The sequence below is a fragment of the Curcuma longa genome, chromosome 11, assembly GCF_044706935.1.
Source record: "Curcuma longa cultivar G26 ecotype Majalengka, Jawa Barat chromosome 11, ITB_CL_G26_1.1, whole genome shotgun sequence".
NCBI lineage: Eukaryota > Viridiplantae > Streptophyta > Magnoliopsida > Zingiberales > Zingiberaceae > Curcuma > Curcuma longa.
In genome coordinates, this window is record NC_133871.1 from 2,459,472 (window position 1) to 2,484,882 (window position 25,411).

The 25,411-nt window shown below is 36.7% G+C and overlaps 2 protein-coding genes and 1 pseudogene across 6 annotated transcripts; 2 read left to right on the forward strand and 1 right to left on the reverse strand.

Moving 5' to 3' along the window:
- The first annotated feature begins 13,117 nt into the window (after positions 1-13,117).
- On the forward strand, positions 13,118-14,142 carry LOC141840885 (uncharacterized). Its single transcript, XM_074728975.1, has 2 exons — positions 13,118-13,480; positions 13,555-14,142. The coding sequence occupies exons 1-2, from the start codon at positions 13,118-13,120 to the stop codon at positions 14,140-14,142; spliced, it is 951 nt and encodes a 316-aa protein (XP_074585076.1).
- Positions 14,143-14,703: 561 nt separating this feature from the next.
- LOC141840893 (uncharacterized) lies at positions 14,704-15,988 on the forward strand (annotated as a pseudogene).
- A 2,429-nt stretch (positions 15,989-18,417) lies between these two features.
- On the reverse strand, positions 18,418-24,316 carry LOC141839537 (bifunctional protein FolD 2). 5 transcript variants are annotated; one of them, XM_074727309.1, is made up of 8 exons: positions 23,963-24,316; positions 23,199-23,259; positions 22,358-22,447; positions 21,943-22,118; positions 21,670-21,853; positions 19,392-19,549; positions 19,063-19,275; positions 18,418-18,768 (listed from the first exon to the last, which is right to left on the reverse strand). In XM_074727309.1, the coding sequence occupies exons 4-8, from the start codon at positions 22,033-22,035 to the stop codon at positions 18,538-18,540; spliced, it is 879 nt and encodes a 292-aa protein (XP_074583410.1). In that variant the 5' UTR covers positions 22,036-22,118; positions 22,358-22,447; positions 23,199-23,259; positions 23,963-24,316; the 3' UTR covers positions 18,418-18,537. The 5 variants fall into 5 exon arrangements, with proteins under 5 accessions (XP_074583410.1, XP_074583411.1, XP_074583409.1 ...); XM_074727310.1 differs by having other exon boundaries at positions 22,337-22,447; XM_074727308.1 differs by having other exon boundaries at positions 22,304-22,447.
- Positions 24,317-25,411: the final 1,095 nt, after the last annotated feature.

Here is a 25,411-nt window from a genome sequence, read left to right on the forward strand (position 1 = left end):
CATTAAAACTAACCCGGGCACCAACAGAACTTAGATTTGAGATGTGTCCTAAGACAATCACCTTACGGTTATACTATTTATTAGATAAATAGCAATTCACTATTTGAGTGCACATTCCATATGTGTTTGATCGGATCTTAAACTCGAATACTGAATGTCCGCAATACGATTCATAGCATGAGAGAATTTGTGATTAGATCACAACTCGTGAGCATATCTACATGTGCAATTATGAACATATTGAAATTATCCCTAGTCAATGAATTGATGAGCACGGACGTCATCGATTCTGTCGAGACTAGCACGTTTTGAACTCCTTGGTTAGCCAAGCAGCTGATCTCACTGCTGTCAACACTAGATGTTGAGAGTTAAACGTGGATGCTGGTTAAAGGTAACCAGTTCATTGGAGTGACCTATCTTGAGACTTCATATGGTTCGATTCATATGTCAATGAAGATCTTAATGCAGCTTAAGTGCGAGTTTCCTTTGACTTGCGGTATTCAAGTCATCTTAGTCATGGAGACTTATACTTTAACATCTTAAGTAAGCATCTCCGAGGAGGTGTGGACCCGAGATGATTGGGTATAAGTCGAAGTGTCGAAGGTGTTTGAATAGCCCACAGAGGATTCACCGCTCCTTGGAAAAGGAGACGTATACCCTGCGGCCGCTTGTCAGGATTGTTACTAAAAGTCTTTGGCCAAAGCATTACATGTTAAGAGTACGATACTCTTGGATACGTGTACGAGTAACTTGAATCCACAGGACAAGAAAGCAGCTTGGGCTAGGTGTGACGTAGTCAGCCTAGTGGGGACCGACACATAGACCATGTCCTGAACCAAGCGGGTATAAGACGGTGAAAGGAACGAGGCACGATTCAGTGTAGCTGCTGAAGGGTTTAGAAGATGCTCTGGAATCAATCGTTGATTTTCTGATCAATTGGGGATCATGATATACTACTAGGTGTCACTCATGATCGTTCCGTAATTAATGGTTAATTACGGACGACCAACATAATCGGAAACCTATTGGGTCACACGCATAACAAGTTCTTCGAAGGACTTAAAACGAGTTTGAGAATTAGATTCTCAGAATGAGAGAGACAAAGTCTGGTTGAACCAGACAATGGACAAAATGATGGAATTCGTTTTACAAAGACGAAACGAACGAAACTAATTTCGTTTGAATCAGAGTCCATTTGGTTAGTGAACCGAATGATTCGATTTTGAACCGAATTGAACCAACTTAGTTTGGTTCACGATGGAATAGGTTTTGGCAAAACGGAAGAGATGAGTAGATTTGTCTTGCGAAGACGAATCGAACAAAACTGGTTTTGGTCAAATCGAAATTCATTTGGTTAGTGAACCAAGCAAACCAAAGAAGAATCCGGTTCGCTACAATTGAGGGTTTCAGCTGGTCCGGTTTTCTTTGGGTTTTGATTTTGGTTCGACTCAACCCGTATCACTTGATCCAGTTTAACAAAACCCTAAAACCTGGTTTTCTCCACCCGACGCGCGCCGCTACAGGGTCTTCTCCATCGCGATAAAAGGGAGAAAACAGGGTAGGTTTTGGTGGTGGTTCTTCCGCACCGCGTCTGCCTCCTTCTCCCGAACAAAACCTTAAGCCTCTTCTTTTTCATTGTTAATACCATATGTTAGTTTTTATTTTGCATTTTTAGTTTAAATCAGTAATAAAATTCATTTTCATGAGCATTTTGGATTTTGCATGCATGGTTTAGGGTAGGGAATAAGAACCTTGAAAGTGTACCCCCTAGGATTTCTTTAAATCATGTTAGAAGCTCTTGAAAGAGGATTAAATTTGATTGATTATTCTAGGATTTAAATCCATGGATGAACACTTTTGAATGCTTGCATGACCCTTAGTAATGGAACCTAGATTGATGAACTTGAGAAAATGCGATTTTTATACCTAGTGAGGTTAGCCATTTTGGGTGATGCACTTAGGTGATTGCCATGCTAGAACTTGCTTGTTTTCTTTCAAGGCTACAATATCTATGATGGGTCCACATTTAATTAGGTTTAAAAATTTTCCCCCCATAAACCATACAATTCCATGTTTCACCTATGCTTCAACCACTTTTCTTTAATCCTTTTCACCCCCATTTTGGCTTAATTTTTATTTTTCTCTTGGACATGGGTATTTTAAATGTTATTGATGTTCCTTTGCCCGAGACGGTCAATGATTTAAGTGTGGGGGAGGAGGTTTGAAATTTAAGGAGGTTTGAAATTTTGAAAAAAAAAAAATTTTGAGAAAAGAAGAGAAGTTTTTGTGAAAATTTTGAATTGTAGCAAGGAGCTAATGAGAATTCCAAAGAAAGCACTCAACATATTCATCATTATTTGATGCTATGATTTGGTGATGTGTGATGATGTTGATGTTTGGAAACTAGTTGAAAATCAAAGTGCTAGTTCAATGTGCCAAAACAAAGAGGTTTGTACCAATTTTGATCTCGGAAGCTTCTTATGGATCAGTTTCAAGGGCAAATGATTGATCTATATTTGTAGAAATGCATTGAGTTGAAAAAGCAAGAGAATTCAGTGGCCGGAAATCAGAGAAATCAGAAAAAAAAAAAAAAAAGAAAAAGAAAAGAGAAAAGAAAATGTATTACCCTCATGAGTTGGTTTGGATTGTTTCAAAGAATTCGGTTGCAAATCAATTGAAGAAGCTGAATTGGAATGCAAGAACTTGTGAAGAAGGATCAGCAAGATCAGATTGAAGAAAAAAAAAATCAGAAAAAAAAATGAGAAGAAAACAGTTTGAAAAGAAAAGTTGATGAGGAAGTTATTAACAACAACAAATCTTGATTGGATTGTTTTTAACAAATCAGTTGAAGCTCAATTGAAGAAATAGGATTGAGATGTGAGAATTATGGATGCAAATCAGATTCAAAATGCATCATATCAGCAGAAAAAAAAGAAGCAAAATCAGAACCAAAACAAAAAAAAAAAAAAAAAAAACAGAAATGCAGTTTGTTTTTTCAGCTGGTTTTGCAAAAATTTTTATGGGACTGATCTGAGCTCGAATTTCACGGAAATTTGCATGGATATTATCCTCATCAATCAAGCTTCATTGTGCAAAAAGAATGGAGGCAAAAGAGCAAGAAACAAGAGAGAAAAGCAAGATTTCATTTTGAGAAAAATCAGTTTTTCAGCCTCATTTTCAGATATGTTCTCTAATTTTGCTGCTATTAATCCGAATCTGGATTTCATGAAAATTTTGCATGGATATTAGCCTCATCAATCAAGCTTCATTGTGCAAAAAGAATGGAAGAAAAAGAGCAAGAAACAAGGGAGAACAAGCCAAATTTCAGATTCAAATTCAATAATTTTCAGATTTAAACGCGCAATGATACATTGAATTTGCGGGTTCATGTGAATTGAATTTTGGGTTCTGTTGATTGGATGCTATTTCTTATCTCTTGTGAAAGCTAAATGTGAAAGGATTGGGCTAGATTCAAAGAAGAAATGAAAAATGGCACATTTGGGCGATGAAGAGAAAAGAAGAAGAAGAAAAGATGAGTTTTGTATCAAGAAATGGAACCTCAAGTGAATTTTGATGTTTGATGATTGGTTGTCATTTGTTAACTCTTGCCAAACCTAAATGTGAAAGGATTGAGCTCGATTCGAAGAAGGAATGAAAAATGGCACATTCGGGGGTGTTTAACAAAAGAAACAAAAGAAAAGAAGAGGAGGGATTGTATCAAGGAGAGGAACTACAAGAGTTTTGATCAGATTTGCTTCATGAATCCGAAAAACACACTTAAAGAAATGGTATACAAGAGGAAGCCATCAGAAAAGGGCAAAGGTTCATTAATAGCATGTATTTATACCCATGCCTTCCACTTTCAATTACTTTTCTTTCTTGAATTTCTTTTCTCTTGAATTTTCAATTCTAAATTCCTATTTCATCCATTTCAGTTCATGATTCCTTTGTGTTTTCAATAAACCTTAATATTTGTGGATTCCAAATTATGAATGGTAGTGGAGAGTAGAAAACAAGCAAGCCTATGGAAATGCATGAAACCTAAGTGCTTGAGTGAGCTCCACTCTTTTTGATCATGAATTAGAATTAGGATGAGAGCCACTGATTTATCTATTGAAAACAACCTCGTGAGATTCAGTGTGATGCATTTTTCTCAATTAGTCAAGAAGGGTGAAACTTACTATGCGGTTAACCAAATACAAGTCTAATCCATGGATTTAAGTTTTTGAGACTTTACAAGCTTAGATAATTTTCTTTTAATTGTTTCAAATCATGATTGAGGATGATCTAGGGGGGTACAATCCTAGTTTATTTTGTTGACTTGAGCGGGACGCTCAAGGGTAAGTGTGGGGGAATTTGATGAATTAGGATTTTATTAATTTTAAATCGATTTATTCTTGGGCTTTTACATGAAAATGATTATTTATTGAATCGATTTAACCATATTTGTCCCATATTGCATAATTTGAGGTTTGATATAATTTTTGTGATTTAATGGTGATTTTTTGGCATTAATTTGGATTTTTATTGATTTTAGGGCTAAATCGGATCCGACTCGAGCTCAACCGCGGTCAAATCAAGTCAAATTTGTCAAATTGATCAAGCCAACATGGAGGATATGACTCGGATCGAGCCTGATCAAAATTTCACAATTTTTTGGAAACCCTAAGAAGCCCTAGAGCCTCAGATCAAGCTGCCACCGTCGGATCAAGATCGGACGGCTGGGATTAATGGATTAATCAGCAGTATAAAACCTTAGTTTTAATCGGTGAACAGTGGCTGCGCACTGTTCACCTTCGTCCCGCACCCGCGCCCGCGACGAAGCTCTGCTCAGCGACGTACGCCCACGGCAGCCCATTTCCTCCCAAATCAATTCCGTTGCAATCCTTGATCCACGAGGAGTCCGAAACCGGCCGATTGGGTATTTTTCCGGCAGCGGAGGAGGTTCGACGGAGAGGGTTTCACCGGCGGCCATTTCCTTGTTTCTTCGTTTTCCGGCCATCCACAACGAAATCCGGCACCGTAATCCGTGGAGGGGTTCTCCTAGGAGCGCTGAGCATTCCGGAATTACCAGTAAATCGATCGGAGCACGGTGGAAACTCGGAACCCAGTTTTTGCCATTCCACAGCCATGAGCCAGCTTTGTTTCTGTCCGAGGAGGGTTTCTTCGAGCTGAACAACATCTGAGCAACTAGCTAACCACCAGAAGACCGCGTGGAAGACTCCAATGTGGATTAAACAGCTTGATTGACAACCAAGCCAAGGAGAAGCAATCGGGAGAAGTTTGGAGGATGAGTTTCTGATTTTTTTTTGTATCTGCAATTCAGTTTCTGAACATTTGTTTCTGCAGTTCCTTTTCTAGTTTATTTTGATTAGATTGTGTCTTCAATACTTGAATCCTTGTTGGCTAATTGATATCTTAGTTGTTGTTTGATGATGGGTTTGTGTTAGATATCTCGTGAGATTAGTTTTAAACTTTTTTTTAGCTTTAAAGCCATGTTCTGAAACTGTGAAAACACTGTTGCGTGCCATTGTGAGTTTCTTCGTATCAGTTTGATAAGCTTGAATAGGTTAATCGGTGGACTTGATGTTAGTTGTTTTAGGTTGAATAGTTACATTGCATAGTAGTCTTGCTAGTTAGGTTTGTTGCTTGTGAATTCAATTACTTGCATTTATTATGAAGTTTTCCGGAAAATTATTCCATCAACATCGGAAAGAGTTTCGATTATTTGTCCGTTATCGGCGGTCAAAAGGTTGACCACCGAAAACTACATCGAGAATACGATTCTCGATGATAGTTAGAAAGCCCCGGAACGATCGCGACACACGTTGTTGCGTGGTTTCCGGAATAAGGCTTCTCTCGATTCGATCGTCATCGATCATCGGCTAGTACCGAAGACGATGACGCGACTCGTGGCTTCCGAAGCCGTCCAGACGGGAGCTTGGCGTGGATCACCAGTAGAGGCGGGACTCCGACGAGGACCGCTCGATTGATTCAACACGGCTCAAATCGTCATCGCGAGGTACACGTTTAGAATAATTTTATTCTGTAAATTTTAATTGTGCAAGTAGAATAAATTTTATTCTAAAAAATTTTAATTTCCTGTCATGCCTTGTACATGTTATTTCCTGCTTATGCATGCGTGTGTTGTGATAATAATTAGTTTTAATTATTTCTGTTTATTTCCGCTGCGCACGTTTACGAAACGTGTAACACGCGCATTGCACCGGGACGATCCCAACAGTGGTATCAGAGCCAGGATCGTGCAAGGCCTACGCGTAAAATGGTTTTACGTGTAGTAGTTAGTCGTAAATTTAATTTAGGAAATTTTGAGATTTTAATTTAGAATTTCTAATTATAGAAATTTTCTAATTGGTTAGGAAATTTCATATTAGGAAATTTATTTCCTAATTAATTAGATTTTCTTAATTAAAATTTTATTTCCTAAAATAGAGAAATTTTATTATTTAATTCAGAATTTCTAATTATAGAAATTTTCTAATTTGTTAGGAAATTTCATATTAGGAAATTTATTTCCTAATTAATTAGATTTTCTTAATTAATAATTTATTTCCTAAAAAGAAAATATTGATATTTAATTTAGAATTTCTAATTGTAGAATTTCCTAATTTGTTAGGAAATTTGGATTAGGAAATTTGTTTCCTAATTAATTAGATTTTCTTAATTAAAGATTATATTTTCTAAAAATAAAATATGTGATTAGATATGGAAATTTATTTCCTAATCTAATTAAAGAATTTTGATTTGTGAAATCAGATTCTTTACCATATTTTATTAAATTAGATTTACGACAACTATGGCTGGAAATAATCATAATTAGTTGCATTAATTATGTCATGTCATATAATTTGCCATGATTAGTTGCATTAATTATGTCATGTCATTTATTGTCATGTCATGTAGATAATTAATTGTTTGCATGAAAAGAGGATGAGACCTGAAATCCCTTACAAATAATTAAAGCTAACACCTTCCGATAATATGGTTAGAACCGGAGTTTAATTTCTTGTTTGGGTTGTTGGACTCTCTCCAAGCCCGGCCTGAAATTAAACATGTTAGAACCATCGAGATATGATCTCACGATTATCGGGCTGGCTTTAACTTGAAGCGTTGATTTGTTGGACTCTCTCCAAGGTCAATGCGGATAGAGGTGAAGTCGGGTGTTATACATACGATGTATACGTGTTAATGTGTTAACAACCCGATGTTTATGCGACCATTCAATTAGTTGATAGCATAATGTGATAGTTATGTATACGTGATACATAATCGGTACATGCTACCTACCATTATAGCTAAAAATAGCTTGTTGGACTCTCTCCAAGGTTATTTTTATCTATTAATGGATATCAACCCATTTGGAGAATACCTACCATCTCCCGAATTCAAAGTAAGGGCTTTTGAATTCGTAAAATAAATGAGATTAATTAATGTATGAAAATACATTACAAATCATCTCTCTTATTTACTCGATTGTATTTCTAGATTTAATTGATTACGCATGTTGTCTTTTATTGCGCATAATTTAGGATACCAATAATTTGATTGACTTATACCTTTAGGACTGTATAGGAATTTGAGAATTGTTCTCAAAATCTGAAATTGTAAATTTTATCTAGAGTCCATAAAAGGAAAGTAGACATCTGATGTCTCTTCCGCTTGTTGTAATTTCATAATTGAATGTAATATTGTTTCCTCGTCCACTCGTATATTGGATACTGAGTGTGGCTCGTATATATGTGATAATATAGAGCCTAAGGAACAGTAAAGACTCGTTTGAAAAATTATTACTATGTTTGGTTTTAATAAAGAATATCCATTTCTATTTCTTGTTTAAATAGAAACGGGTCCTATTTGATTTTAGGCAACAATTGTTGTTACCTAATTTGGAATAGAGTTCTTTATGAGACCGGAACATTAAGTAATAATGTCTACGTGTTAGATATTTCCAACGAGGCATTCAATATCGAAACAAACAACAAGCGTGCTCGAAAAGATAATCAATTAACCTCCTACTCACGAAATTATCGTCTTGACTATATAAGCAAGAAACGCATGACCGAACTCCAAACGGTTGGTAGTTTGGAATCATTTGAATTACATTCATTTGATATATGCGATTCATGTTTTATAGGCAAGATGATTAAATCACCTTTTTCCGGAAAAAGGTGAACTAGTGGGAGAGTTGCTTGGCCGTACACATTCCGATGTGTCTGGTCCAATGTTAACTCAAACACGAGGAGGTTATAACTACTTCAATACCCTTTATCGATGATCGTTCATGATTAGGGTATATGTATTTATTGAAATACAAATCTGAGAACTTTGAAAAGTTCAAAGAATTCAGAATTGAAGTAGAAAACAGCTTGACAAGAGTATTAGAACACTTCGATCCGATCGAGGTGGTGAATACTTGAGTCAAGAGTTTCAGGATTATCTTAGAGACAATGAAATATTGTTTCAATGGACTCCGTCGTATACACCCGAGCGTAACGGGGTATTGAGAGGCGAAACCGAACCTTGTTGGACATGGTTAGGTTAAAGATAAATCATGCAATTCTTCCAAGAACATTTTAGGCAACGCACTTGAGACAACTGTTTACTTGTTAAACAGAGTCTCGACCAAGGTAGTCTCTGCTACTCCATACGAGATATGGAATAGTAAAACCTCGATTATCTTACTTGAAGATATGAGGTTGTCCGCTTATGTGAAGAGGACTGTATCAGATTAGCTGGAAGCTAAATCTGATAAATGTCTATTGGATACCCTAAGGAAACGAGGGGTTACCAATTATAGTCTCCCGTGGAACAAAAGTGTTTGTTTCACGTCATACCGTATTCCTGGAAGAGCTTCTCTTGCAGGAAACAGTGGGAGCTGAGTTAGAACTTCGTGAAGTTCAAAAGACTCAAATAGACATAAATGAGACACCTAGTCGCGAACCACAACCGATTGCTCATAGTGATGAGCTATCGGCTGAACCTATTGAGACACAACCTCTTCGTGGATCCAGTAGGACACGTAATATTCCGGAGAAATATAGATTTCTCGTAAGTGAATCAGATTACGTGTTACTCATCGAGCATGAGTAAACTACTGATCATGAAGAAGTTCTGAAAAGTTCAGAAAGGGATAAATGGTTTACAACCATGAAGTCGGAAACGGATTTCATTAATGCCAAGTTTGGAACTCGGTGGAATATCCGTTTTGATGAGGCAATCAAAGAGTTTGATTTCTCACAAAATCCGACGAACCCTTTGTGTATAAAGAGGTTAGTGGGAGTGCGATCGTATTCCTGTAATTATATGTTGATAACATATTAATAAAAGGAAACGATATGCCTGTTCTACAGTCAGTCAAACTATGGTTAGTCAAATTGTTCTCCATGAAAGACATGAGAGAAGCGACCTAAATCCACGGGATTAAGATCTATAGAGATAGATCGAAAAGGTTGCTTGGTCTTTCGCAGTCTACACATATAGACAAGGTGCTAAAAGTGGTTTAGCATGCTTGAATCCGAGAAAGGTTCACCTTTCGAAGTCTACGTGTCCACGGACAAGAGACGAGAGGATTTACATGAGTATGATTCCTTATGCTTCGGCAATAGGATCAATCATGTATGCTATGATGTGTACGAGGCCCGACGTATCATGTGCTCTGAGTGTCACGAGCGGATACCGATTAGATCTAGGAATAGATCATTGGGCGGCTGTCAAAATAATTATTAAAGTACTTGCGAGGAAATAATGATTTATTTTGGTACATGGAGAAAGTGATATGGTTACATGCGGGTATACGGATACTACCAGACAGACCAGGATGATTCCAAGTCTCAGTCTGGGTACATATTCACTTTAAATTATGGCGCAATAAGTTGAAAGTGTTTCAAATAAGACAACATTGCAGCTTGTGAAGCAGCAAACGAAGCGGTTTGGATCAGGAAGTTCATCACTGAACTTAGAATGGTTCCAACCATTGTTGAAGCGTTACTTGCTTACTGCGACAACAATGGAGCAATCGCGCAAGCGATGGAACCTAGGTCTCACCGTCGATCCAAACACGTGCTTCGGCGAAATCAATAGATCAAAAGATCATTCGTAGAAGTCTAGGAGGAGGCCGGGAATAGGATGTTTATTAAGCTTGGTAGGCGGGTTTAGGAGAGGGGAATGGGAATGAAATCTATTTCATTCCCATTCTTAATGCTTGGTAGACGGGAATGGATATCCAAATAAGGATATGATATCCCTATTTTCATACCCTACCCCTCCCCCGGTTATCGCCAAAACTCATTCCCACGCGCGGCGGTATTTTTTCTCGTGGACAGTAACCCCGCGACTAACCCCGCGACCTTTCTTCTTCCCCATCCGCCGCGATTCTTCCCCCTTCCTCGCGATCGCCTCTCTGCTGCCGCGCCTCTCTGCTGCGATCGCCCTCTCTGCTGCGCCTCGGATCGCCCTCCTCTGCTGCGCGCTCCGCCGCGATCGCCGTCCCTGCTGCGCGCGCCCTCCTCTTCGCCCTCCCTGCCGCGATCGCCCTCCCTGCTGCGCCTCGGATCGCCTCTCTGCTGCTGCGCTCCACCGCGGTCGCCGTCCCTGCTGCGCGCGCCTCTCTGCTGCCGCGATCGCCCTCCCTGACGCTTCCTGCGCGCCCCCCGCTGCCGATCGCCCTCCCCTGCCGCGCGCTCCTCCGCCGCCTCCCTTCGGTTCGCACGCGATCATCATCCCCTGCTGCCTCGCACGCGATCGCGCTCCGCCGCCTCCCTTCGGCCGTCATCTAATCCTATGCAAAAGACTCCTTCTAATCCTAACCCACAACTCTTGTGGGCTACACCATGATTGTCATGATCTCTCCCAATTAAGCCTTGCATTTTTTGTCAATAACCAAAATTATTGCCAGCGTTGCCTTTTTAATCACACAAACTGCTTTTCTCAATTACTTTGCCAAGGTTTGCTCTGATACAAATTGTAATACATGCATTTAATTTTATGTCATATCAGATTATGCAAGTGAGACTAAGTTAGGACTAAACATATATGATTAGTTCACAACTTCTGCTCAGGAGTAAACTAGGATGATAGATTCTCCCTCATTTAAGGTTTGATGTCTAATTAGGATGGTTTTATTGATCAGTACACAGGTCTGATGAATCTAAATTATCTCTGTGCTCGGGACTTTTTTGAGCTTTCATAGCATATCTAATTAGGGTTTAATGTGTATAATCATGCAAAATTGGTCGATACCCACTCTGGGCATTAAGTTTTACTATTCAGTGCAATAAGTTTCTTCCTAGTTTCAATTATTATCATCTAAACTTAGCTCAAATTATTCTCAGTTATATTTATTTTGTATATTTTTATATTAGATTGGTGACATTGATGTTTAATGTGATTTAGATAAACATGGCACGACCACCGATTAACTATAGAAGACGTAGATTAATGTGGACTTTGTGGAATATGAATGCAATGCTCATGGTTTGTTTGGTTGTCGTACTTTATCAAATTGCAATATTTGCATATCGTCGAAGTAGGATTCGTCAAATAAAAAGTAAGGAGGACAAATCGATTGCGCGTGTGAAATGGATGTTCAGCTTGACAAAAGAGAGCGATGAAATAAGTGTTAGTGAACTTCGAATGGATAGGAGAACATTCAAGATATTGTGTGATATGGTGCAAAATGTTGGAGGTTTAAAAGCCACAAAAAATGCCACAATTGAAGAAATTGTGGCCTTATTTGTCTATGTGTTGGCCCATCATAAAAAAAATCGAACTATGAGTCTACTTTTTAATCGAAGTAGGGAGACAGTGAGTCGTCATTTCAATCTATGTCTTCGAGCAGTTTTACAACTGCACAATATATTGCTGAAGAAACCTGAACCGGTACACGATGATTGTGAAGAAGATAGATGGAAACCATTTAAGGTAAGAATTTTTTAATCGCCTATACTTCTTTAGTTGTATTGTATTTTTATTTCAATCTATAATTTTAATAATTATATCCAATTATAGGGTTGTTTAGGTGCTTTAGACGGTACTTTTATCCAAGTGACACCCCCTAAAGAAGAAAAACAACGTTATCGCACAAGGAAGGGTGGGATTGCAACAAATGTGTTGGGAGTGTGTTGCCCAAAAATGCAATTCATATATGTGTTACCTGGGTGGGAAGGTTCTGCCCATGATGGTCGAGTACTTCGTGATGCCATCAGTAGGCCATCTGGTCTTAAAGTACCCCAAGGTAAATAACAAATATTTTTTATTTTGAAGTTGGAATTATGACGGAGTTTCAAATTTCTAGGAGACTTGCATTTATTAATTTAACTAGTGTCTTTGGTGTAGGCTGTTATTATTTGGTTGATGCTGGATATTGCAACTCAAATGGATTTCTAGCACCTTATCGTGGGCATAGGTATCATCTCAATGAATGGGAAGGTCGTCATCCCGAGACAGCCGAAGAATTTTTTAACATGAAGCACTCTAGAGCTAGGAATGTTATTGAGAGGTGTTTTGGATTGTTGAAGGGCCGTTGGAAAATCTTAGCTTCCCCTTCATTTTTTCCAATGCAAACCCAAGTTCGTATTATCATTGCTTGCTGTTTGCTTCATAACTTGATCCGTAAATTCATGAGCCATGATCCTCTAGAGTGTATCCTTGATGAAGATGAACAGAGTGAAGATTATGACAGTGATCGCGAGACTGAAACGGAATACATACGAACGATTGCCCCAACTGATCAGTGGACTATATTTAGAAATAATTTAGCACTCCAAATGTTTAATAATTGGGAAAATGAAGTATTTGATATGGAATGACTTCGTTATTGTGATGTTTGATGTATTTTTCTATGCAACTTTGTAAAAACTTTTATATGTACTCTTATTTGCAAGCAAGTTTAATGCAACTTTTCGATTCTGTTATGCCATCTCTTCTCTAGATCATTTAAGAAAGATGTTGTTGTCAGTGATTTCTCTCTCTCAGTTACTGAATTTTTTTGCAAGAAATTCCTTTATGTTGCAATTACTCTCATTCTCTTTTCATTCATTTTCAGAAATTATATGTTTGGGTTTATGGTATCATTAACTTGATTTAATATTCTTTTAGGATGGAGAGTAATGCTGATGACTCTATGGGAAAGAATGTAGCACGAGGAAGAGGCAAAAATAAAGTTTTCTGGACGGAAGAGGAGAGTTGGGCATTAATAAGATGTTTACAAGATATGGCAACCGATCCTCTTTGGAAAACAGATGGTGGGTTCAAGAATAACTACATGGTTGAGATAAGAAAGATTATGATCCAAAAGTTACCAACTTTCACAAAATCTGTCAATCACATTGAATCTAGGATTAAAATCTTAAAAAGAAAATTCCACGCTATCAATGAAATGTGCAAGCAAAGTGGTTGTACTTGGAATGATGTTGAAAAGAAGATAGCTTGTGAAGAAACATGGTATCTTGAATGGATTAAGGTATGTGTATTAGTCATTATTGTTTTTTATTCAAATTATAATGTTAAGTTGATTGTTATGTTTTTTTTGGACAGAATCACAATGACGCCAAAAGTCTCTATAATGTATCGTTCCCTTATTTTTCGGAGTTAGAGATGGTATATGGCAAAGACAGAGCAACAGGCCTTGTTGCGGAAGATCCTATGATGGCTGCACAAAACATCACTGATGTGGATGCTGAGTTGAGCATATCGGATGATAATTCACTTACCGAAAAAGGAGTTGAAGTTGATTCGATGCCAAATCAACAACCTTCTGTCTCATCAAAGGCATCTCACTCTAAGGGGAAAAAGAAATCATCAACTGATAATGTTAAAAAAGTTTCGAAGAGGGCAAAGACTTCAACTGTGCAAAATGTTGATTCTGACTTCAAGTTACTCAGTGATCGAGTTGAGGGATTTATGCAAACTGTTAGCTCACACCTTGAGTCAATGTCATCTTGGGTTCAAGGTAAATCCTCAAAAATGCCACAAGTTCTTGAGGTATTGGATAAGTATGGGTTCGTTGGTAAGAACAAGTACAAGGCTGCTCAAGTTATTTGTGAAGATTCTGTGAAAGTTGAGTTATTGTTCAGTTTGGATTCATCTGAAATTGAAGATTTTGTGCTCAGTTGTTTAGAATAGTATGCTTGTGATGTTGTGTTTGATGACTACAGTTTTGGTTTTTGCTTTTAGGTTTGCATGATCTAACTCAGATTTGCAAGTTCTGCCATTAAGAGTGTTTTTGCTTCTAGGTTTGCATGATTACCCAAAATTTTTGCAGAAAAACTGGTTGACTTGAATTTAGCATTAACATTTTATGTCCTCAGTGTTTGGAAGCAATTAAATTATAGTAGCATGTTTATCATTTGTTTACAGTAGCATGTTGCCAACATCACTGATACTAAGACCATATTGGTGCCAACATCACATTCTATAATGTATACTATATCGTTTGTTTACTTAATCATTTGTTACTTTAGCATTCTATAATGTCTTCAAAAGTGTAAAATGATGAACTCTGTGTTATGTTTACTTTATCATTTGTTACTTATGATTGTGAACATGCTTATACTTTGTTCAACTATAGCATGCTTATACTTGTGTTATGTTTTCTGGTGGGCTTGCCCAATCACAACAGGTAGTAACTGCATCAATTTTATTTCGAATGTGTATGTGTTATAATATTATTTTGCAGATACAGATATGTCCGATCAGGCAACAACACCCGGTGGTCGGACTGTTTTGCGAGTTGTTGGAGGGTGGTAAGTATTGGTGTTATTAGTACTTTTTAATTCATATTTTTTTTATGGCATATGTCTAATATTTATATGTTTTATAATGCAGTTTCACCCCAGACGGTCACAAAGTTACAACCTATATATCATCTAAGTTTCACGAGAGAATATGTCGTTCAAGTCATACTTGGAGGCATGTCCACAAGGGCATCCGAAGCTTTTACCACGATGAGTTTTTGGTAAGTCATTTTAATCAATAATGAAGTTGTATTTGTTTCTACTAATTGAATTTTTTTCTTGCAGAAAAAGTATACTTGTGAGTTAGGGCATGAGCAGGAATTTAAAGAAACTTGGAATGCTGCTTGTGCCAAATTGTACAAAGACCTTCTCTATAAATGCAGAAAAAAAGGTACCAGACTATCTTTCATCCCATTTGAGATTTGGGATGCATGGCAAGCCATCTGGGCTGCAGAAAGATGGCAGGCAAATTCAGCGGCAGCTCGATCCAACAGAAACACCGAGTTAGTTGACTCTAGCACCGGATTCCCAAAGCATACAGCTTTATCCTGTTCCATTATGGAGCATACTTTGGATTTGGTAAGTTTACAATTAATATATTTATATTAGAATTATTTAATTAGTAATGATTTGATATTGATTTAATTGTATTTTTTAATTTTCAGGAGCATGAGTTACAGCGGTCTCCTACTTGTTGGGAGATTTTTACAAAGACACACAAGTCCAAGGATGACACATTTATTGATCCTCGCTCGCAGGCATTAGACGTAAGATTTTAAATTTATTTAACATTTCAGTACAGTAATTATTTTTTCTAATTCTAAAGTTTATATTAATTTATTTTTAAACAGGCTGAAATTACTACTAGAGTTGCACAGGCGTCTGTGCCTGCTGTTGAGAGAGGTGAGAGGCAGACTCTCTCAACCGACTAGTTAAATGAGATATATTATGATGTGGTCGGTGGGAGGAAGAAGAGCTCCACCCTCTATGGTCTAGGGTCCCAGGCGAGAGTCGTATATGATCGTGTGATGACCCCTAGAGCCAGGGGTCGTCCCAACGGATCATCTTCTGCGATAGAAGTCCTATAACAATAAAATCAAGAATTAAAGAATCGATTTTCCGCATTAGAGGCGCAACAGATGGAATACGATCAGCTTGCGCAGCAGATGAAGGACTTCATGGATGCCATGGGTCCAATGCCGCAGCACCCACATGGTTGGACTCAATATGCGTAGACTCAGGACCCTAATGACCCTGATCAGTAGTTACTTACGAGGTATGTTAACATTTATATATATTTCTTTTTTATATATAATTATAACTTGTAAACATGCATTTTTAAAATAAATATATATCATTAATTTATTGCTAACCTATCTTATTGCATTATTTTTGTAGGATTGGATATTTTGGCTCGATTAGTTTAGATATTTTCTCTATATGTGATTGTATTTAGACATTTGATACAAGTATCATTGTATTGAGATATTTGTATTGTTGTGTTGGGATATTTGTATTATCGATGTGGTTGTATTCGATATTTATTTGTGTAGTGATTATATTGTTGTGTTGTATTATTATTGTTGATGAAATTGTAAATAGGAAATTTAGATAAATAAAAAAATTAAAAAAATTAAAAGCATTAGTGACGGAAATATAACATTCCGGCGCTAATTAGCGACGACAATTAAAATAATTTGTCGCTATTTAGCGATGAAATGTTAAATTTCTGTCGCTAATTAGTGACGGATATAAATATTCGATCGTTAAATTTGAATCGGAATGTTTTACCGGTTGGCTCTTTTAGCGACTGCAATAGCGACGGAAGTTAAAAATCTATCGCTAATTTTAGCGACGAAGATTAAACTTCCATTGCTAATTTAGCGACGGATATTAAAAGTTCATCGTAAATATTTGCGATCGAATTTTAATTTTTGTCGCTAAAATTAGCGATGAAAGTTTAATCTCCATCGCTAAAATTAGCGACGAATTTTTAATTTCCGTCACTAATGGCGATTGAAATTAAAATTCTGTCGCTAAGATGGTGTCAGCGACCAAAAAAAAGGCGACGAAAAAATTCCGTCGCTAAGCCTCTTTAGCGACGGAATATTCCATCGCTAATGCTGGATATTTTTGTAGCATATCATTTGTGATGGTGTGTTGTTTGGTTATGTAAATGCAAACAGGAAAAATACGAAAATGAGGAGGTTCTATCGAAATTTCAAAGAAATTTAGCAATGGAATATTAAATATCTGTCACTAATTAGCGATGGTTATTTTAATTTCGTCGCTAATTAGCGACGGAATTAATCTACCATCACTAATATTAGCGACAAAATTAAACTTTCGTCTCTAGATCTAAGATGGAATAGTAAATTTTGTTTACAATTTTAACAACGGAAGTTTAATTCCGTTGCTAATATTAATGATGGTAATTTAATTCCATCGCTAAATAAAGTCAGCAATCGATATTTTAGCGACAAGAATAATCGATCTCTAATCGATCGCTATTTGGGAATAATGACCAATTAGTGATGGAATATTCCGTCACTACTTGTGTTTTTTCTTGTAGTGTTTTTTTTTGATAAATAACATATTTAAAAATTAGACCTTTACTTTGAATTTTATTACAAGATTAAATTGAGGACCTTTTAATTTTATTTATTTTGTTATTCTATATAATTGTCCCTCACGCAACTTAATACGCATTAAAAAAAAAGCTATGGGTGAGGAAATGAGTTGAGAGAGTGAAAATGAGAAAATAAAAGAAGTTTTTGGATAAAGGGTGAGGGATGAGATTGAGAATATTTATAGGAAAATTTTATAAAATTTGTTGGGACAATTTAGTATTTTTTTTTTCTAGAATGAAGTCGACCAAGATATCCCAAATTATTTATTTTTTATTCAAAATGGATAACGTTTTAGTCTTTCATGAGAATATAGTTAATTATTAGCCTTGTCCATTAATTTCAATCTAGCATGCATGGACTGAGTACATGTGGGTTATGTTTGACCTAACCCATAGGCAAGCCATCCGCACCCATCTCAACCAACAAACCAGGCTGATCTCAGCACAATAGCTCTGACTTTATTTATCAAGGCGACTGATTGGTTTATACTGATTAAGAAAAGAGACTTGAGGTGTCTTTTGATATTATTTGAAAATGAAGCACCCTAAATGTGCCTTTTTATTGTTTATCCTGTACCTTTTTATTTTTGTGTAAATATGATTATAAGAATTTAAGGTCCACATTAACAGGCTAAATGTGATTGTATAATTTAGATATAATCCTCATCCAACACGAACCCAAGCCCAAGTCCACCGAATCAAAAATTATAAAAATTAAATAATATTTTAAAAAGTAAATAATAAAAAATAAAAAATTAGAAAATTAGACTTTTTTTAAATTTTAGAAAAATTTAAACATTTATTTAAAAAGTTTAAAAATTCCTTAAAAACCAGCTCAGCATTTATTAACGATTCTATTTAAGAGGAAAGACTGTAAAATATTTTCTTTTAATAAAATGGAAATTTTAAGCTTCCGGATTTTAAAAAAATTAAGAAAAAAAATCCAACAAGTGTATATGTACCTTTTTAATTCTAACTTAAACGTGCATTTTTAAAGCACTAGCGATAAAATAACAAATTGAAGACCCACGTAACTTTATCGTGAAAAGCTCACAGATTAGCGAACTAAAGTCAATTCAAAACAAACATTATTGTGCAAGTTTCTTGGAATAATAGCCTACAACGATAACAAAGTGACAATGACAAAAACATTCTTCACAGCGTAAATTTGCGTTTGGCGCCATCCAAAGTATTCTTGAGCAGCATGGCTACAGTCATTGGGCCAACTCCTCCAGGAACCGGCGTCAGCCATCCTGCAACCTTGTTTGCTTCTTCAAAATCCACATCGCCGACAAGCCTGTAACCGGATTTCCTAGTCGGGTCATCAACAGCATTGGTCCCAACATCAATAACAGCAGCACCAGACTTAAGCCAGCCACCCTTGATCTGAAAGGATAGAACATATTAGAAGATTTAGCACCCTTCTATAGCTAATCAATCACGATGTTTAAACTCAAATCAATTCGCTTATATAATCTCAAGCAAAAATAAAAATGTTAGGTTCAAATTGTACCACAAAATAAAGCCAGCATAACTTTCTGACCAGAATAAAATCAAAAACATTTTAGGGAAAAGCTGACTGAATAAATAAAAACGATGCTGCTGGGTTCGGTTTTATCCTCCCAAACAATAAGTTACTGGAGCAATCATTCATTCTTCAGATAGTAACTGAAAACATACCATTTTTGCTTGCCCAGCAGCAGCGATTACTATGTCCGCTTCACGAATAATGCTTTCAGGATTAGAAGTCTGGGAGTGCACAATGGTTACAGTTGCATCTGCTTTCAGAAGGAGAAGGGACACAGGCAATCCCACTATATTGCTACGACCAACTACAACTGCTTTTTTGCCTTTTATGCTTATTCCACTGCGAGCCAGAAGTTCCAGGCATCCCTGTAATGAGAAACTATGCCTTGTGAGGTCTATATTTGTAGTTTTCCTTTTTTTCAAAGATTGAGGAAACTATTATTAAGAAAACTTTGTAGGTGACTACTTGCGATTACAAGTACCTTTGGAGTGCAGGGCTGAAATAATGGCTCCCTGCCCTTCATTGCCAGCTTTCCAATATTTAGAGGGTGAAATCCATCGACATCTTTTCCAATACTGATTTCACTCAGGACTTTCTCTTCGTTAATGTGTTTAGGCAGGGGAAGTTGAACAAGAATCCCTGAGTAGGAGCCAAATTTTAAATTTTCAGTGCCACTGGCTTTCATATCCAGAAATTAATGAGGCAATTTAATACATGATGCAAATGAAAAATATAATCCAGATAATACAGCTCCTAGAAACCATAAATGAATAGTGAAAAAACAAACTTTAGAACTCAAGATTGTTATTGGAAAAATTACATTATTATTACCAAAATAACTTAAGAAAACTTATTCCAATTACAAGATATAAGGCCCTATTTAAGGTTCGATCATCTGGTGCTCCCTGCACCAACATATATCTATAGTGTAGCAATGCGAAGTAACAATTTTGCTAATTAAGGTAGAGTGCATCATATTGACAGATATTAAATTGATGCCAGTTAAAAGTGAGACACAAGGGACTGAGATTAGATTGGGAGATATAGGGCAAATACTAACTTGCTTGTAAATGGATGGGAATGACATGTAGACCACAAATCTCAGATCAACCCAATACATATTAGTTTGCTTGACTAGAGAATATACTAGATGCACCTTCACTTTTGCATCTAAAACTAAAACACACGGAATTAGCACCTATAGCTTTAAATTTAATGGGTATATTAGATTGCCTACTGGAAACAATCTATGAAATTCAGATGAATAGTTAATCAAGTTCCACTATCCTTTAGCACTAAACTACACAGCTAGATAACACAAGGTTAGGCATATGTAAAAGGCACAGAAAAAGATATTTCAGATTGAGCAATGGTAAAAAAAGTTTCAGACTTTTGGTCTCAGATTCTGCAGATCCCTCAATTGCATGTGTAATTATACTTTTATTGACAAATATTTAAATCAGCATATGATATTTTATGATCACTGAAGGGGTGCATGAGACTTAGATCAATATGATGCACCAACACAGGGAACATGACTCAGTTACACATTTATAACTGAATTTTCTAGCTATTGAATTGGTGAATCGCTGAACGCAAAAGGAATCACATAATAAATATCTAATTTATAAGAATTTATGCTAAGAGTATAACTGCAAGAAAAGATGTGCGGATGTAAAATTCTCAAACCTACAATAATTTAAGACAACCCTAAACATTATATGATAAAAACTAGCAAGATATTGGATCATGTGGAAATATAAGTCTACTATATGTGCTCGACTATATGTAAACGGCTAATCCACATTAGGCAAGAAAAGACCTTCCACAATGAATTCTTTTTGTTACTAGCCACTAATTTATAACTTATTTACAAACTTGTAGCTGCTTTACTGTGAGCGCATTCAAGCTTAACATTCTTAATCTTGACTTAGAAAGGAAGAGCACACTCAGGATACATGTACACAGTGATTTATCACATCTTCTTGGTATGGTTGAGTTGTATTGAAAACCAATCTCCAGAATCCTACTGGTCAAATTTGAGATGTCAGAAACCTAGAAAAACAGTCTAGTAACTTGCCCAATTAGTATTCTTAACGAGGTAACTGTTCCTTTCGAAATAAGCAATATTAGCATGCTCAATTTGTCGTTTCCAACTCCAATTCATCTTTCTAAATAGGATGTGCCATCCGCAAAGACCAATTTTCTCGAAATTTCTAACTAATACACTTATTTGAGATCCTATTGAAGAAAAGACACGTTTGGTTTCACATCATTATCATCATCAAGTTGTATTTGTCCCAACCATTTGAGGATATATCATAAAGATAAAACCAAAAGGTAAGAATCAAAGGACAAGGTCATGCTTCAAATGCAACGACTGCTTTTGATTATCCAAAGGATGGTTTGCTTCTGATGCTATTTGTAAGAGTCACACTTTATGGCTCTTTAGTGAAAGCACGTAATGACAAGCACATAAGAGGCTTATTTCAAAAGTACAGTTCACATTTTGGATCCATATTTAGCTGTAATTACCGCATGAAGCAAGAAATTGTGGAAGGATAATATAGAATAAAATTTCATATCTATATAAATTGCACCATTTTTTGTGTTTCCACCAGACCGATAATCAAATATGCAGCTGAGTAACGCACATGCAAACTATTCACCCAAAAATATAAATTTGTCGAATCTATCATTTTCTATAGTAATGGCACAAAGAAATATAAATTTGAGAGAGCGGAATCTTAAGAGCGAACCGTGGACATCCGGATTCTCGTTCAACTCGTGAACCTTGGCGATCACTTCCTCCTCGGAGATCTGCTCGGGGAGGTCGACATCAACCGACTGGATGCCAACCTCCGCGCAGGCCTTTCGCTTCATACTGACATAACTCTGCGAATCTTTCCGCGTCCCGACGATTACCACTGCCAGACCCGGCACCTGAGCATCAGAAAAAAGTGACAGAAACCCGCTCACTGGTTAAGCGAAATCAATCCGAGAATCGAGTTGGAGGGGAGCAGAGTCGGTACCTTGTTGTAGTTTTGGGAGAGTGATCGGACTTCATCGGCGATTTCTTTCCGGATGGTCTGTGCGATCGCTTTACCGTCGATGATCGTCGCCATTGGCGATCGGTAGGGTGTCACGGCCCGGGAGATAGCCGTCCGAAAAATTTTGTCAGCACCTCCCCAGTATCCCTGACAATTCCCTGAATACAAACATGAATATAAGACCCACACGGCCTATCCATACTACAAAACATGGAGATATACAAATAAACAAAATTAAAGGTGACCCACACGGCCACTTACACATCCTACACATAAATATCAAAGATAACAAATGTTAAATCATGAGAATAGGGTCCACAACTACTAAATATAAAACTTGTACCACAAAACTAAACACATATGCGCAAATCCATACGACATAAAAATAAGTTCTGACACGATAGACTCCAGAAATGTAAGCAAAACGGAATAAGCAATTTCAACTCGACGAGGGACTAGCAGCACGGCTCTCCAGACAGACCTCAACCTGAAAAGATAAAAATCAAGGGGGTGAGCTCAAAGAACTCAGCGGATATCTAGCAGATATGTACAATAAGTTATCTACCAGTAATAATCATGACTGTACAGAAATAAATACAGAACTGAACTACTGAAAAGCTGTACATACCAGAATCATATATAATAACACAACGGTATAAATCCTGCAACAGAGGTAAGATCACAAGCCTAAATGCATAAGGTATCCTGTAGATGCATGTCACACATATGCAGCAAATAAATGCAATCCTGTAGCGACGGGCTCAGACTATAACGGAGCCGATGATCGCTAATATAAAATCCTGGTGCGACGGGCTCAGACTATAAAGGAGCCGATGATCGCTAGTATGCAAATCCTGGAGCGACGGGCTCGGACTATAAAGGAGCCGATGATCGCTAGTATGTAAATCCTGGAACGACGGGCTCAGACTATAAAGGAGTCGATGATCGCTAGTATGCAAATATGTAGAGATGGTGCATGATACTAATACGTGTAAAACAATCAAACTATGCCAGTAAAGAACAGTATCTCAAAAACAAAGCAATTACTACCTATCTAGCATAAGGCAAGTATCAGGAAGGTATATAAACCTAAACCAGTAGCAGATAAAGATGACAACAACATATACTAATTAGTGACATAACATGGCAGATATAAAGCATAATAAATTACTACTACTAGCCATAGCAAACTATACACATCAAACGACATATCTAAATAGATGAGTCGAGATACCCGCCTGATTGACGACTCGTCGCAATAAGAACTCTCAAATACAACCGGATTCACAAGTCAAGGTCCTGCAAAATAAAGCATCCTCTAAATATAATATTTTATAAATTTTCCATCGAAGAAAAACCTAGTCGATTCTAAGGTTAATCTAAATCAATTAAACTCTCATTTGACTCGAGTTAACCTAAACCGACTCAAATCCTAAATCCAATAGATCATTAGTTATCCAATTAATCACTAGATTAAATGTAATCAACTAACTGGTTAATTAACTAGATTACAAATAATCCAATTTAACCAATTAATAACTTAGTCATGATACATTAAATCATTATCAATCCCACTTGGCCGGATTTAACCTAACCTAGTCTCATTTAACACAACTTATCATTTTCGATTAATCTAGTTAAATCGATTTCTCCATTATCAACTAAATTTTAAATCAATTAATACTTTAACCTAAATTAAACTAACCTAATCTAACCTATAACATCCATTAGCTCAATCAAACCAACTAGGTTTGTGCCAAACTTGAAATCAACATAAACCCTAAATCCAACATCCCAACATAATCATCATCCCTATTGGAGTAACCTTCAGTTAGTATCAAGCCTCATACCTGACCCCCGAGTATCCGTCAATTGCCTCGGCAATTTCCTCATTGAACAGCACCAAAAAATCCCCATACCATGGACAGACCAAGTCCTAACCAAAACCCTAATAAAATTCTTCCCTAACCTCATTGAATCCATCGAACAGAACAAAACTTACCTTGATGGCAGTGGAAATCAAGACCAACCGGCGCCGGTAGCCAAGGTTCCGGCCTTCTCGGGAAGGAAGAAGAACAGGGGAGGTCGGGAGGAAGAAACCACGCGGAGGTAGCTAGGGCAGTGGTGTTCCCACAGACGAGGGCTCGGCTTTGCAAAGGGGCGAGCTACGGCGACCTCTTCTCCAAGCGACAGCAACGACAGCACGACTCGGCAGAGGAAATCGCCGGCGACTGAGGAGGAGGGCGTCGTGCGCGAAGGCGAGGCGGCGTTGGCGTCGGATCGTGGCAGGCAGCGGTGGAAGAGGGCAAGGGGAAACGCGGCGGTGGCTTGAGGAAAAAGGATCGGGACGGAATCGTGGATGAGGCGCGATAATCGCGAGTTGTAGTTATAATGAGGAGCTACAGTAAACCGGGGTTAGAATGGGGTTAATCGGCGCTAGGTTTACCGGCTCACCCAACTTAAAACGGTTTTATTATACGACTGATCCGATTACTATAACGAACCGGGTTTAATCTTGGTTTACTTGGTTTGCTAACCAAACGATATCTGATTTGACTCAAACCAGTTTTGTTGGATTCGTCTTCGTGAGACGAATCTTTTCATCTCTTTTTATTTATTTTTTTTCCGTATATTACATAGGGAGCAGAAGAAGTAGTGGAGTTTGCAAAAGCCAGATTAGGAGAGATATGGAGTTGGTGTTGGTTTATTCCGCATAGATAAAATGGAGGCAGAAAAATCAAGTGCGCCCTATTTTATCTATGATGTCAAAATAGTATTCTCTTTTTTAAAAAATATTAAGTACTATTTATTTTTTTAAAAAAATATATCTAAAATATCTTCTATGCCCCATTTTAGACAACCAATTTATTTATTAGATAAATTTAAAATACACACACATTTAAAACTTAATTTTTAGAATATTCATGCCTTTGCTCTCTCCATTTTAGAATTGTTTTATACAAATATCATTTAAGTTATTTCATCAAAAGCAATTTCATCTTAAAATTTTTATATTAAAGGTTTTTTTAATTTTTTTATAGTAATTAACTATTGAAAAATAAAAAAAATATTTTTAATTTTTTTTATTCTCTCTATTAGAATATTAAAAAATAATAAAAAATAAAATGGATCTGTTTTGATTTAGCAACTCTAATTAGAGATACTTAGTAAAAAAAAAATAAAGCACTGTTTTAATATATTTAGTGAAATTGCGTTATACCAATATTAAGGGCATTCTGAATATCCCTAATCAAATGATAGTTTTAATTATTTTGATCTTTCAAATTAGTCAAAGTTTCTAAAATTTTGATTAAATTATAAATAGTTTGCATATATTAATTAATAGTTAGACTAAATTATAATATTTAGATATAATATAATTTATGCAATTCAAACTAAATCAAATACTTTATTAATAAAAATATAGCTGATAAAAATTTGATTTTTTTTC

Bases quoted from the DNA above. Each gene is read 5' to 3' on its own strand.
- LOC141840885 (XM_074728975.1), top strand. From the start codon at position 13,118: ATGGAGAGTAATGCTGATGACTCTATGGGAAAGAATGTAGCACGAGGA. The intron at 13,481-13,554 runs GTATGTGTATTA...TTTTTTGGACAG, and splicing joins GGTATCTTGAATGGATTAAG to AATCACAATGACGCCAAAAG.
- LOC141839537 (XM_074727311.1), bottom strand. From the start codon at position 22,035: ATGGCGACGATCATCGACGGTAAAGCGATCGCACAGACCATCCGGAAA. The intron at 19,550-21,669 runs GTTCGCTCTTAA...GCTCCTACTCAG, and splicing joins CGAGAATCCGGATGTCCACG to GGATTCTTGTTCAACTTCCC. The intron at 18,769-19,062 runs GTATGTTTTCAG...CTATCCTTTCAG, and splicing joins CTGCTGGGCAAGCAAAAATG to ATCAAGGGTGGCTGGCTTAA.